This window comes from Dipodomys ordii, unplaced genomic scaffold, assembly GCF_000151885.1.
Source record: "Dipodomys ordii isolate 6190 unplaced genomic scaffold, Dord_2.0 Scaffold83, whole genome shotgun sequence".
Taxonomy (NCBI): Eukaryota; Metazoa; Chordata; class Mammalia; order Rodentia; family Heteromyidae; genus Dipodomys; species Dipodomys ordii.
Window position 1 is genome coordinate 1,937,982 of NW_012267299.1, and position 16,133 is coordinate 1,954,114.

The window sequence follows — 16,133 nt, forward strand, 5'->3', positions numbered from 1 at the left end:
GATGGGAAGGGGAAACAAAGGAGGAGACAACAATGCTTGATAAGAAATGTACTCATTATCTTGCTCATGTAATTGTAACCCCTCTGTACAGTATTTTCACAATAAAAAAATAAAATAAAATAAATTGGCTTTCCAAGTAAAAAAGTAGAATGTGATCCATCTTAGCAGAATATTTTAAAAATAACTTTGTGAAAGTATGTCTATGTGTTTATCTATAATGATCACAAATTATGTAGAAGTTTGAGAATGTTCTTTTTTTGCTTTTTAGTTCATTCTGAAACATTAGTAAGGTTTCTCTTAATAATACAGAAATGACTTGCTTATGTCTAGAATTTCAGGAAAACTACATAGCAGCCTGGTAGCTTTCATTGCCTCTGGAAAGAAGGGTAGAAATGACTCCAGTGCATACTGCTTGTATCTTTTGAATTTTGGATCATGTACATATATTATATATTCAAAAATAAAGTTTTTAAGTTAGAAAATACTACAGCCAAGTAGACATGAAGCAGAGTCTTGGAAAAACATTGTGAAATTCCAAGGAAAAGGAACCATAAAAAACTTAAAAAAGATTTTAGATATCATAAATGTTTCAGGAATCTCAATGACAAAATTATGTTTCAAAAGTTTGTGTTTTTATATTGAAAACTCTTAATTACAAACATGCACCCTCAGATGTGTTCAACATCACATCTCAACATTAAAGTTCATCAATACATTGACTTATCCATTCAATTGGGTTTTTGTATGTGTGTGTAAAAATCAGAAGAAGGTTTTTCCGTCATGTCTTATTCAGTGAATAAAGTCTTAAATTATCATACTCAGAACGTTTTTTGTTTTATTTTTTTGTCGGTTATGGGGCTTGAACTCTGGGCCCGAGCACTGTCCCTCAGCTCTTCAGCTCAAGGCGAGTGCTCTACCACTTGAGCTACCGCGCCACTTCCCGTCTTCTGAGTGTTTATTGGAGATAAGAGTTTCATGGACTTTCCTTCCCGGGCTGGCTTTGAATGATGATCCTCAGATCTCAGCCTCTTGAGTCGCTAGGATTACAGGCGCCTGGCTCTAAGAACGTTTAAAGGTATTATCTTCAAGACTCAGGATTTCTTGATATCATCAATCAAAGATGATATCTGAATAAACTGGATAGTAAAGCTGCTATTTGTTTTATAAAATGTTAATATATACCATCTGTTATACATAATATATATCATATAATCTGATATATATCATCAAATTATTGGCCTTTATCCCAAGATTTGATTAAGTAGATCTGTACTCAGCATTAGAGATCTAAGGTCATGAATAACAATAAGAACTCTATCCAGTGTCTTAAGGCCTTTAGCTTTCCATGATTATTGCTGATACCTGATCTCCTAGATCACAGTTTCTCAGAAATGAAGAAAAGCACTTTTGAGGATGGCTTAGAAAATTAGGGAGAATGTATTCTACAATGAAGCTTATTTCTGAGACAAAGCAGGATTCTAAAGAGGTAGGGTGTGTTAGGTATGAAACTAAGATTTTGAAAAGGTAATTTGAATTATAGGACCTTGTTTTAAGGAAAGGAATAATCCCAGGATGCCCAGGGGTAGAAAGTTATTACTAAAAATCCTATTTGCTCTTGCTCTTGATTATCACACTATGACTATTTTCTGTTTGACACCTCCTCTATACCTATAACTGTTCCCCCAAGGGACAGGCAAAATAAGGACACTGGAATAAAAGTAGGGGCGTTATTTAGGAGGTGGTAACATAAAGTCATTTTGTTTTTTTTAATAATTGTGTTCTCAAAATTAAAATCCTTTCAAGGACTGCCTCTGAATCTACTATTCATTGGTAGAGATTGTATCTTCCTTAGTTTCTCTGAATAAAAATACTTATTTTATTATCTATTTTTAGAAACAGGTTAAACTAACTAAATTAAGTTTTAGAAAGAAATACGTTTTTATTTTGCATACATTTAAAAAATCACCCAAGGCAATTACAGAAGAGATTCAGAGAATGGAATCATGAGGGATGGGATTATTTCTCAATTTCTCCTAAAATCAACTGTGGTAGGGAAAACAAGAGTGTGGAGAAATAGTTAATCGTAACAGCTAATTTTGAATTTCACCTTAATGGAAAAAAAGACTAAAGCAATGTTTTGTTTTGTTTTCTAGGTAGATTATATTCATTCCACAACTAAGAAATGGGCTACACATACCTGAATGCCAAGGTTGTTGTTGAAGTAGCATAGTTTGTTCTGAAGGTAAAGGCCCTTCCTCAGAAACATACCTTAAAAGTTCCTTTCCAAGATATGTTATCTACACACAGTTAAAAAGCAGAACTTTAGAAAATCATGCATTTTGTAGGAGGTAAATAGACCAATCTCTTAAAAATTACAATGTCAGCAAAGTACTGACTGATACCAATTGTCATACAACAAACCCATGGCCATATCTGGCCCACCCTTCTTCCTTTTTTTCCTTCCTTCCTTCTTTTCTTTCTTTCTTCCTTCCTTCCTTCCTTTTTTTCCTTCTTTCCTTCCTCCCTCCCATTTCCCCTACATTTTCTTTTTTCAAAAAAAATTGAGATATAGTGATATGCAATCATTAACATTGCTGGTTTTTGTGCTACATTATAGTGGAGTTATGACAGGCACAATGCACCTATGAAACCTAAAACATTATTTATTATCTACTCCTTTAAAAAAATATGGTTGGGTTGATCTCTGTTTTATATCATTAATAGTCTCATAGATTCATCTGTTTAACAATCTACTTTTTTTAATGATATTTTTTATTTTATTTTTTTGTCGGCCGTGGGGCTTGAACTCTGGGCCTGGGCGCTGTCCCTCAGCTCTATCAGCTCAAGGCAAGCGCTCTACCACTTGAGCTACAGCGCCACTTCCAGTTTTCTGGTGGTTTATTGGAGATAGGAGTCTCACGGTCTCTCCTGCCCGGGCTGGCTTTGAACCGCGATCCTCAGATCTCAGCCTCCTGAGTAGCTAGGATTACAGGCGTGAGCCTGTAATGATATTTTTTATTCTCTCAGTATCTTACAACAGATTTTTTTGTTTGTCAGTCATGGGGCCTGAACTCTGGGCCTGGGCACTGTCCCTCAGCTCTTCTACGTGAGCCACAGCACCACTTCCATCTTTTTCTACTTATGTGGTATTGAGGAATTGAACCCAGGGCCTCATGCATGCAAGGCAAGCACTCTACCATTGAGCCACCTTCCCAGCTCCTCATCTGTTTAACAATCTATAGTCTAGCACCCTCTAATTTGCAACTTAAAAATTATTATAATAAAATTGACTCATAAAAGTAATGGTATTTTGCAAGAAACCAAATGTTTATCTGATTAGACTACTAACTTTTTAGGTTTCTATATCCATTAAAAATGTGTTATCAGAGATGACAAATACTTGTGCAGGAAAGGGAAGAGCAGAGGCAAGCTGGCAAGTACATGCCAGAAACCAAGATCTTTGGGTTTTCCATCCTTAGGTCTAAGATAACCTAATAATATACCCCCCAGAGGGTTTGTTCACTATAGGCAAAACATCATATCTCAAACTGAACTTCCCTTCCTCTGGGATATCTTCCTACAATCAATAAACTTCAGTAATGATCCTCCTCTATGACAGGAGATCCAGTTTCCTAATTCCTATTCCTGTCACTCTTATCCCATTTAAATGATTTAATGTGCCCCGTTTTCATCAAACCATAGCTTCTTGAGGCATGGCCTATCTTTATTTATTTTTATTCCTTCAGCACTTCATACTGTGCCTAACATTATAGAATAAAAGATTCTTATGTCCCAATCCTTAAACAAAGTCTTACATTTCAAGTCTCAATTTGTGCATCTGAAAGTACCTCCAGTTTATTAAATTATTAAGATGATGCCTAAAAAGCACTTGGCATACCATCTGGTATATCCTCAGTGATCAATAAATGCTCATTAAATTGTTCACAGTGAAGAATGTATGGAGAGTCTTTAAGGTATAGGTACTCTTATGGCTCAATCTGATGACCAAAATCTGATAAAGAAAATGGGACTTGCCTGTCCTGCTCAGGGTGCTAATTCTTCCTCATTTTACTATGGAAGGAAAAGTCACTGAATAATAACCAATAACTAGAAACAATGGATTTTATATCTGTTATGTCCTGATAATGTCCAATGCACATTATACTCATGTAAAGAGCAGGCTAGTATGCACCTTTATCTCATACTTTAAATATGCATCTATCAGTTATTTCTGAGTAATGTGAGATTAATAAGTAAAATATAGTGGCTTACATATGCCACAAGAGGTAATTCAGATATACAAAACACAGGTTTTTAAAAATGTACTTCTTTTTAAGGAAAAACAGCATATCTTTTCTTTGGCAGGGGGAAGCTGGTAATGGGGCTTGAACTTGGGGCCTTTGGCAGGCACTCTATCACTTGAGCCACACTTCTAGCCTTTTATTTTGAGACAGGTCTGGCTTTTGGCATAGGCCTGGACTGCAATCCTTCTATATAAATTTCCTACCAAAGGTAGGAATTCAGGCATGTGCCACCATGCTATTTTTTTCTGTTGAGGGGGATTTTGGTAGCAATAAACATTCTAAGACTAGATAAAGAACAAGGAAGGAAAGGTGCAGTGAGGTGTATAACTATACTCACAGGAATTTTGGCAAAAAGAGTTGTGGGAGAAAGCAAGTAAATACAGAAGAAAGGATACATGTGAGGATAAAAACTACTTCAGAGATCTGCCATGTTTCTTTAAAAAGTTGTCTTATCCTAAAAACAATGTGTATTTGCATTTGAGTATGAGTTAAAGATAAATTCAAGACTAACCTACCTTACTCCAAGCATAATACCAGGTCACGTAAATGTCATCTCCCAGAAGATCCTTGAGCCAGGTCACTGGAGTTAAATAAATCTGACCATTTTCTACCTGAAGTTTACCACTCAATAAAACACTAGCTTTGTGGATAGTCTCCTGAAATAAAAAAAAATAAAAATTAAGAAAAAAATTGCTAAAATGTGTGAACTTCTGCTCCTGACCATGATAAAATAGTATAGACAAGATTTACACCTGACATAACCAACAACTGATGAAAGATATATAAAACAATAGTTTACAAGATGCCAAATATCAGGCCACAAAGTGGCCTCTTTGAAGTGGGAGAACCTACTGTGAAGGGCTCTACATTGCTCCAACTTACTGCCTTGAGAAAATTTCCATATCACAGTACAAGGAAAGAAAATCCACGAAAAGCCTGTGTATTCCTTGAGATAAGTGTTTAAAGACAAAGGAGGTGAGAATTACTAGGACAAAGTACTGAAGAACAGAGAAATAGAAAGAGAGAAAACTTTAGATCTTTGCAAGGTTTTCTTTATTAAAAGGTTTTCCTCTTAATATAAGGAATATAAGGAATATAAAGGAATATAAGGAATATAAAGTTTTTCTTATTCAACTGAGCAGTAGTCTGCATATATGTGTGAGGAAATTGTCCAGGGCTAGACTAAAGAACCACATGAAAGTACTAAAAGTAATTATATCTGGAACTTTCACAGGGCAGGGAACAGGGTTTCTTCTTCATAGCAAGACTAGGAAAAAAAACCCTCAAATCTGATGGGGCATCAGTAGGGTACATGGAAGAATCATGTGTCAGTACTAGAAATAATGGAAATAGTCCCACATTTGACATTGTTCCAGTTCTGTGTAACAAAGCTTAAAAATAAGATCCAAAAGGATCAAACTGTTTCCCAGTAATTTAAGTATATTCCATAACAAATTTCCAGTGTATATATGAAAAAAAAAGTATCCAGCATTTTAAAAGGCAAATTTCAGTGTGAGGGAGCAAATAAAACATAACATGGCTCATGCCTGAAATCCTAGCTACTCAGGAGGTTGAGATCCAGAGGATTATGGCTTGAAACCAAGGCAGGCAGAAAAATCCATAAAATGCTATCTGTAAAGTAACCAGCAAAAAGTAAGGATGGAGGCATGGCTCAATTAGCAGAGAATCAGCTGAGCAATCAAGCTAAGGAAACATGAGGCCCTGAGTTTAAATCCAAATATCAAGGAAAAAAAGGCCTCAAATTCAAATAACATTAAATGTGAATGAATTCAATAACCTCATCAAAAGGTGGATATTGTTAGAATAGATGAAAAGAAGACAAACTCCAACTATATAATATATACAGGAAATATTCAGGTAAGTAAATTAGGGGTAAAAAGATGTAATATATATCATATCAACAGCAATCATGTGAGAATTGGAAAATTATACTGGTATAATAAATAATAGACTGGGCTGGGAAGGTGGCTCAGTGGTAGAGCGCTTGTCTTGCATGTGTGAGGCCCTGGGTTCGATTCCTCAGTACCACATAAACAAAAAGAAAAAAAGCCGGGAGTGGCACGGTGGCTCAAGTAGTAGAGTGCTAGCCTTGAGCTGAAGAGCTGAGGGACAGCGCCCAGGCCCAGAGTTCAGGCCCCACGACTGGACCCCCCAAAAAATAAATAATAGACTATAAAACAAAACTATTACTGGATATAAACAGGGACAAATTTTAATGCTAAGAGGTCAATGAATCAAAAAAGTATAATAATTCTAAACATAGCACTTAAAATACAAAAACTATTTCAGGAGGTAGACATAGGGAAAATTTGAGGCCAACTAAGAAAAATGGATAGTGAACCTCCTTTTCAATAAAAAAATGTGGGTGTGATGGTGTATACTTGTCATCCCAGCTAGATGAGAGGCGCCAAGTAGGAGGGGATCATGATCCAGACCAGCATGGGCAACAAATACAAGATTACGCCTGAAAACTAACAAAAAGGGCTGAGGGCCTACCCCAAGTCAGAGAGTGTCTGCCTAGCAAGTGTACGGTGCTTAGTTCAAAGCTCAAAGAAAGAAAAAGAAAGGCACAAAAAAGAGGCAAAAATAAATACAAGTCATGAAAGAAACAGACAAAAATCAATAGTTGTGCATTTCCGCACCTTCTATTATTAAGGAAGGATATATTTCCTTAAATAGGCAGAAGGTAGAAGGTAAATAAAGAAAGCCAGGATGTCAATATAAGAAACCAGCTAGTCTTAATAGTCATCAATAAAACAAAACTTCTCATAATGGGTATAGTGGTTCATTTCTATAATCACAGCATTGAGGAGGTACAGGCAGGAAGTTTGAGTTTATGGTTAGCCTGGACTAGTTGAAAATCCACAGATGTTTATGATTAAAATGTATCTGGGTGATTTTAGAAGTATGATTCCACTTAATAATATAATGGTAAGTCTGTCCATTCTGGAAGACTATCCAGATCCTATTTCCCTAAATGCTTAAACTGTGTTACAGCAACATTAACTTATTATAAAACTTGCATGATTTTAAATAATAATAGGATACCTGTGTTTTGAATTCCAGAATGTTATTTCCTGGGTTAATTCTTCCTAGTAATATCAAATCTTTTATCTGCATATTTCTCTTTTTAGGAGCTGTGGTATAGTTTAAAGGCTTTTTCGTAGTATGCTGATTGCCAGACCCAGAAGTAGGAGAGATTTGGGTGTTATTTAAATGTGGAACAGCAGAAGATGGCTTTTTAAGATATGTTTTCATCTGATGTGTAGCATCAGTGCCTAGGGCAGCAATCCTTTGCTGTGCCAGGGACTCCGATACCCCTCCAGATAGTTGGTGGGGAGCTGTTTTCCTGTTTCTTCTTTCTGGATTACATTGGGAAGTGTCATAGTTACTGTCAACAGCTGAGGGACAGACATCATTTTGAGAAAGTATGCTTGTGTACTCTGAAATACTTAATGTGCCATATTTTATGGTCGGAGTATACAATCCATGGTCTTTGGCTGTAGCTTCTGTAAGATCATTTTCTTTTTGTGAATATTCTGCAACAGTTTGGGATGGTAATTCAATCTTATCAGTGCCATCCAAATGTCTGGATTTTGTTAAGTCATCTAACATAGAATTATTGACAATTCGTTTAGAATTCATCTCAGTTACAGGAAATTCTTCTTCTCTTACTACCTCTGGGTTTAGACAAGTGTTAGCATTTTGGCTATCATTCCAAGTTTTCAGGGACAATGATGTTTCTTGCATGCTTCTACAGGCAAGGTTGACAGCAGAAAGTGAATCAGATTGGAGATGCACTGAATTTTCCAGACTGGTGAGCTTTTTGTTGTCATTTTTACCAGAGATGTCCGAACTGGATGGCAATGTCCTTAAAGAAAAGGATGTCACATTCTTACAGCTTTGAATTTTCTGTCTTATTATTTTCTGCCTTTTTGCTGCAAGCAAAAGGCTCTTTTGTCTTGTGGCCAAGTTAGCTAGTTGTTCTCTCAGGGCTCCATGCTTAAATGATTCTATAGATACTCTATAGAATGAAAAATAAAAACAAAACAAGGGAAAATATAAATACAATAGGAAATTTTCTATAGCAGTCATTTACGAATTAAAGATACTCTGGCCAGGTGCCAGTAGTTTACACCTGTAATCCTAGTTACTCAAGAGCCTGCGACTTGAGAATTGTGGTTCCAAGCCAGCCCAGGCAGGAAAGTCTGTGAGACTGTTATCTCCAATTAACTACCAAAAAAGGTGAAAGTGGCACTGTATCTCAAGTGAGAGTGCTTGGCTTGAGCAAAAGAGCTTAAGTTCAAGCCGCAGGATCAGCAGCCCCCTCTCCACCCAAAGAGATTCTGCCTCAATTTAAATCAGCTTGAAGTATACAAACGTCTACTTTTTAAATGTATTTCCTTTGAAAAAAGGTTACTATTATTCCAAATAAGAGTTTGCCCTTTTTAAAAATGATGTGATAATGTGCTTATTCAGGTTTATGTTCATTTCATTGTTTCTCTGATGTGCATGAACCCTAAAAATGAAACAAAACTTTGTACTCTAGATACCTGCTAGTCTTTGGTTGAAAACTGGTGGCTAAAGAGGAACATAAATCTTTTTTTATTTTTTTGTGGTACTGGGGCTTGAACGCAGTGCCTTATGCTTGCGAAGTCGGCACTGTACCACTTAAACCACACTCTCTCCCTTTCTGCACTGGTTATTTTGTGGTGGAGTCTTACTTTTTGCCTGAGCTTGTACTTAGATGGAAATCTGCCTATTTTTAGGCTTTCTAATATAGCTGGGATGACAGATATTGTGATCCTCCTAGTTTCAGCCTCCCATGTAGCTAGAAAAACACATACACACCAATTTGCCCAGCTATGGGCTGAGAAGGGGTTTCACATATATTAGTTGAGGTGGCCTCAGGCTTTAATTTTCACCTCAGCCTCCCAAGAAGCTAGGTGAGCCACAGCACCCAGATCAAGATCTCCTTTTTAAAAAAGACCACTACTAAAAAATTATCTTCAAGCCGGCACCAGTGGCTCATGCCTATAATCCTAGCTATTCAGTAGGCTGAGATCTGAGGATCATGGTTCAAAGCCAACCCGGGTAGGAAAGTCTGTGAGACTCTTATCTCCAATAAACCACTAGGAAAAAATGCAAATGGTGCTGTGGCTCAAGTAGTACAATGCTCGTCTTGAGTTGAAGAGCACAAGGACAGTGTCCAAGCCCAGCGTTCAAGCCCCATGACTGACAAAAAAAATTATCTTCTAGTAGTTGTACAAAGGAGGTGCCATTCAACAAAGCAATTTATGAATACAATGTGTCTTGAATAATAAGATCACTGATTTTTAAGCAGAGTTGTCTTACCTGCTTAAATTGGAATGACATAATAGGAAGTAAAACTTAGGAGTAAGTTCTACCTAGGTTCCCTTAATAATACAAGCACTAGATTGTTTTATAAATAATCATACCTCAACTAGACCTGGGAAATGTTAGTCTATTAAGTAAATTACTTATGATCTTACTTTGAATCTGAACCTTAGGTAATTACTTTAATTGTACTTTGAATCTGTTCCTAGATACTTCCAAGTTGAGGGGAACTACCCAGACAAGAATCATCCTGTGCATTTTCTCCAAGCCAAATTTCTCAGATTCTTGATGACTAAAGAAGAAGAAATGATCTTCAAGATATTAAATATTTTGTTTCCACAAGTTCCCAAACTGTTTCAGCTCCAGGATCCATTTATATTCTTAGAAATTATTGAGAAACTGAGAGGACTTTTATTTATGTATAGATTATAGCTGTCATTTGTAATTTACTGATTCATAAATTAAACCTAAGAAAGTTGCCAGGTGCCAGTGGCTCTTGCCTGTAATTCTAGCTACTCAGAAGGCTGAGATCTAAGAACTGTGGTTCAAAGCCAACCTGGAGAAAAGTCCCCATGAGCCTCTTATCTTCAATTAACCACAGAGAGACTGGAAGTGTGGCTCAAAGTGGTAAAGCGTTTAAGCAAAAGATCTCAGGACAATGCCCAGGCCCTAAGTTCAAGGCCCACAACTAACACAACAACAAAAAAGCTAAGAAAGTTATAGAGTCATTTTGGTGGTAAAGATGTCTGAATTCAAGGCTTTGCAAAGCAGTTGCCTGTTCTATCTACCATCTGAGACAAGCCCCTGGCCCACCTTTTTGCTTTTATTATCTTTCAAATAGGATCTCACATAAGACCCAGGTTAGTCTGGATTATGGTCCTATTTATGATTCCCATATAGCTGGGATAACAAGCATGTGCCACCATGCTCAGCTTTTTTGGCTGAGATAGGGTCTTTTGCCCAGGCTGGCCTCTAATCATGATCCTTCTGATTTCAACTGAATAGCTAGGATTACAGGCGTGAGTTACTGCACCCAACCTAAGAGTTTTAAAACACAAGTATACATAAGTAAATCAGGTGGTATCTGAAAAATTCTACTATGTACTTATTATTATAAAATAATTTCAACTTCAAAGACCCCAAGAATGGCTTCAAGTACCTGCAAGATTATACTTAAGAGCTTCTGTTTTAAGGGAAAATGATAGTATATAGATATTTTGCTATTCATATCAAAACACAGAGTTGTTGGTCCTGCACTCCCAGTAGGCTTTATGTTAAAGGTACTAGTATATATAAGTGGAAAAGCAGCAAGAAGAAGAAATCAGATCAGTGGAGATGAGGTGAGATGGCAGATTGTAAATGTGACTCCATGACTGAGAAAAAACAAGTACAAAGAAGACACTATATTTTAAAGAGAAAGGAAGAACACTGGAAATTGCAAACAAATTTGAAAACAACACAGAAACAAAGCAAAAATGGAAAAACAAAGTAATCACAAGTCCTATCCCCAGCTCCCCAGGAGTGAGCGGACCTGAAGACACAGCAACAAGGTAAGCCAGATAACCTTAGAGACAACTTTAATTCTAGATGTAGCATTAAGTCCACATTACCTGCAAGACTTAAACACAGTTCAGGATTTTGTAAGACTTACTACTCCATTGTAGAAGGCTAGCTTTGCCCCTTCTCCCCTTTTTTCCCCCCAAAAAAAAGACATTTTGTTAGTCTTTAGATTGCTCTAGCAAGATAGCATTTTGGGATGGAGACCTAAGACCAAACTACTCTGGGACATTGTGAAAAACAGCAATAAACAAGGCTCAGGTATGATCCTGCTGTAAGAAACAATGGAGACTTCAGGCAGCGAAGGGAATAATGGGTAGAGACTTTGCCCTCCTTTGTTAGGAGCAAATCTTACTGCCTGAGAATAATGGCAGAAACAAAGAACTGAGTTCATGGTTGGTATAGTAATTGGCTTTCAGGACTGGCTTCCTGGTTACATGTGGCTTACAAGTGTGTTGGAAAGTCCTAAGTCCAGCCTTTCCTCTCAATTATGTGACTTCTGCAACCTACCCCCCTACTGGGAAAGTGAATTGCTGGTCAGCCTCTGAAAATATTAGGACCAGTATGTTGGTGAGGGTTTGCTGTTACCAGGCAGGACTGAGAACCCTGAGTCTAAGCTCTTTGAATCATATGATAGTCATAGCTTTCTCCTCCAGAAGGGAATGTGAATTGCTGGGCAGCGTATGAAAACACTAAGAGCTGCCTCTGGGAACAGCTTCCCAGCAAGGGTCTGTTGCCAGGAAGGACTCAAAACCTTAGGCCAATGCTCTTTGAACAATATTAGTTCCACAGCCTTTTCTCCATGAAGAGAGGTAAACTGGGCAGGGTCTGAAAGCACTGAGACCAGTAGGAAAAGTGACTCAATTCTTCAGTTTTTCCCCCTGCCAGAACAGAAGTCAGTGTTTGCCTCCCATATTCTCTGCCATATTTGGGGGACACACTTGAGTTTGGGAGCTTGCCACCCCTGGAAATACAAACTGAGAAGTTTGTGGAGCAAATGTGAACCTGCTTGGTCTGCAGCCAGTAAATTACCCTGTTTCCAACAATGGTTACCAGCATAGAAAGAAGTGAAAGCATCCAACAGCAAGCAACCAACCTTCTAACAGATTCCAGCCAGTTTAACTCAATTTGAACAGGGCTGAGGTTCAGGGCTGGTATCCTGAAATATGAGGGCAATGATTGGCTGCTGAGCATATATTCAGCTGATAGTAAGAAATGTTACTGCAGACTGTGCACCACACTGTCCATCATGAACACTATGAATACTTCAAGTGAAGAATTAGAGGTGGTTACAATCTCTAAGCAACCACTTAGCACCAGATGTGAAAATTCAAATATAGAAATAGGAAACAAGAAATATGAAAAAACAAGGCAATGGCTGGGAATGTGGCTTAGTGGTAGAGTGCTTACCTAGCATGCATGAAGCCCTGGGTTCGATTCCTCAGTACTGCATAAACAGAAAAAAACCCAGAAGTGGCACTGTGGCTCCAGTAGTAGAGTGCTAGCCTTGAGCAAAATAAGCTCAGAGACAGTACCCAGGCCCTGAGTTCAAGCCCCAGGACTGGAAAAAAGAAAAACAAAAAAGAAAAAAGGCAATATGACCTCTCTAAAACTCAACAACTCCTTAGCAACAAACAACAATATTGAAGAAGGTAAAATCTTTTTTCTTTTTCTTTTTTTTTTTTGTCGGTTGTGGGGCCTGAGCTCTGGGCCTGGGTGCTGACCCTAAGCTCTTCAGCTCAAGGCTAGCAATCTACCACTTGAGCCACAGCACCACTTTCTGGCCTTTTCTGCTTATGTGGTGCTGAGAAATAGAACCCAGGGCCTCATGAATGCAAGGCAAGCACTTACCACTGAGTCACCTTCCCAGCCTCATAGGCAAAATCTTAAATAAGTAACAAATTGATTATTATAAAAATGGCAAGAAAAATTCAAGAATACATACAACTTGAGTGAATACTAATAGACCACAAGACAACACAGGACATGGGGAATTCAATAAAGAAAATTAAACTTATGGAATAAAAAGATCAGTTAAGGCAAATAAAAATCTCAAGCTGTACATGAAGGCTTACAATTACAATCTTAGTGTTAAAAGAAGGCATAGACAAGAGGACTGTAAACTAAAGCTAATACCAGGACTAAGTATAAGATTTTATTTAAAAAATAATCAAAGCCAGGGGCTGCAAGTGTGGCTTAGTAGGTAGAGGGCTAGCTAATGAGCAAAAGTGGCAGGTACAAGTTCAAGTCCCAGTCTTGGACCTAAAAATAAGAAAAGAAAAAAAAAGCCAAAAGAGGCAGTGGGAAGAGTCTGAGGACATAGGTCAAGTGGTAAACCCACATACCTGACAAGTGTGATGTCCTAAGTTCAAACCCTAGTACCAACCTCTACCAAAAAAAAAAAAAAAAAGCACCTCAGTTAAAAGCCTCTTTAGTAGACTGGATCAAGTTGAGGATATACTATTGGGGATTAAAGAAAGATGTTTTAGAACATTCAGACATCCAGATAAGGAAAAAAAATCAAGAAGATCCTGTAAACCACCTCTAAAAGACCAAACCTATGAACTATGAACATAAAACCAAAGGCTTGAAAACATATTCAGTAAGTTAGTAGCAGAAAATATTCCAAATTTGAAAAAGAGATGATCATGCAGGTCTAGGAGGCTTTTTAAGACTTTAAACATATGAGATAGTAATCTTCCCAAAGCATATTATTGTTAAAGCATAGGGAATATAGAACAAGGAAAGAATATCAAATATTGCAAAGGAGGAGCACCAAATTACATACCAAGGCAAACCATCAAAAGAATAGCAGATTTCGGGGTTTGGAAGGTGGCTCAGTGGTAGAGTGCTTGCCTTGCATGCCTGAGGCCCTGGGTTCAATTCCTCAGCACCACATAAGCAAAAAAGAAAAAAGCCCATGGTGCTGTGGCTCAAGTGGTAGAGCGCTAGCCTTGAGCTGAAGAGCTGAGGGACAGCGCCCAGGCCCAGAGTTCAGGCCCCACGACCAGACCCCCCCCCAAAAAAAAGAATAGCAGATTTCTCAACAGAACCTATAAAAGGAAGGAGAGCATGGAATGTTGTATTCAAGTCCTGAAAGAAAACAATTGCCTTTTTATATAGTTATAGTCAGCAAACTTATCTTTCATAACTACAGGAGAAATTAACACTTTCCATAGAAAAAAAACCCAAAAGTTCATGACCACTAAACAGCATTGTAGAAGATATCTCAAATGATGCTACACACAGAAGATAAACACAACCATGAAAATATGGGAAGGAATAAGTCACCAGATGAGTGAGCAAATAATGAATAGGGAAGAATCAAATACTACAAAAATAATAAAATGAATTACAATATAACTTTCAATAATAACTCTGACAGTTAATAGTCTTTCTATCCAATCAAAACACATAGACTGGCCACTGGATTAAACCAGACCCTATCATGAGCTGGCAAAGACAAACAGATACTTAAGGTGAAAGGTAAGAATAAACTTTTCCAAGCAAATAGAACCTCAAGGTAATAGTAGGAGCAGCTATACTCATATCTAACAAATCAGACTTCATATTAAAAATTTCAGGAAAAAGGTCATTACATAGACAAAAGGAACAGAATATAACAACTATAAACATACACAACAAACACGGGCACACTCAATTTTTTAAGGAAAGAAAACAATAATAGACATGAAAGTTGAGATATATCTATACCAATAGTAGTTTAATGTTAATACTACACTCTCAACAACAGATAGGTCATTAAAACAAAAAAATCAACAAAGAAAGTTCAGAATTAAATTACATTCTAAATCAAATGGGCTTATGAGAAATCTACAGAACAATTCAGCCATCAGCAGCAGAATGCATATTCTTCTCAGCTGCTCATGGTACTTTCTCTAAAACAGACATAAAGCAAATCTTAACAAACTTAAGAAACTTGAAGTAACTTTGTATATTACAGCAGACCAAAATGGAATAAAATAGAAATCAATATCAAGAGAAATGATTAGCAGTCATAGAAGAAATGGGGAAGGGGGTATAAATTAAAAATTCCTATAATTTAATGGGAAAAAGGCTTAACATACCAGAACAATTGGTATCCAGCACAAGCAATACTAAAACAAAAGTTTAGCTGGGTTCCAGTGGCTCATGCCTATAATCCTAGCTGCTCAGGAGGCTGCTATCTGAGGATCACAGTTTGAAGCCTGCCTGGGCAGAAAAGTCCTTGAGACCCTTAATTTCAATGAACTACCAAAAACAAAACAAAAAAGAGCTGGATATGAAGCTGTGGCTTAAAGGTTACAATGTTAGCTCAGTAACAGTGTCCAGGTCCTGTGTTCAAGCACTAAGACAGACACATACATAAAAATAGTTTTTGGCTTTTATGTCTTACATTTAAAAAAATCAGAAAAATCTCAAATAAGTAACATAGTGATACACTTTAGATTCTTATTAGAATATGAACAAGCCAAACTCCAAATCAGCAGATACAAAGAAATAATGAGATCAAGGCAGAAATCAATGAAATTCACTAAAATAACAATACAAAGAATCAATTCAACAATTATTTGTTCTTTGAAAGGATAAACAAGATCAATAAACCTTTAATCAATCAAAAGAAATAGGAAAAGTCCCAAATTAACAAAATTAGAAATGAGAAATAGAAGGTTAGGATATGGCTCAATACTATTTGTCTAACAAGTATGACTCTGAGTATCAAAAAAGAAAAGAAAAAAATGAAATGAGAAATGGAATATCCCAATAAATATCAATAAACTTTAGAAGATAATTGGGGAATACTTTGAAATCAAATATTCTAATACACTAGAAAATCTAAAAGAAATGCATAAATTCTTAGATACATGTGACATACTAAAATCAAGCCAACAA

At 37.0% G+C, this 16,133-nt stretch overlaps 1 protein-coding gene across 1 annotated transcript in view; it reads right to left on the bottom strand.

Annotated features, from left to right (window-relative positions):
- Ankrd31 (ankyrin repeat domain 31) overlaps nucleotides 1-16,133 on the bottom strand; it is a 106,032-nt gene that overhangs the window by 5,290 nt on the left and 84,609 nt on the right. Inside the window, exons 17-20 of the mRNA XM_013025231.1 lie at nucleotides 12,337-12,399; nucleotides 7,374-8,349; nucleotides 4,820-4,960; nucleotides 2,198-2,297 (exon numbers count right to left, since the gene is read on the bottom strand). Coding sequence (XP_012880685.1) covers nucleotides 2,198-2,297; nucleotides 4,820-4,960; nucleotides 7,374-8,349; nucleotides 12,337-12,399 — 1,280 coding nt within the window. The remainder of the gene's footprint in view (nucleotides 1-2,197; nucleotides 2,298-4,819; nucleotides 4,961-7,373; nucleotides 8,350-12,336; nucleotides 12,400-16,133) is intronic.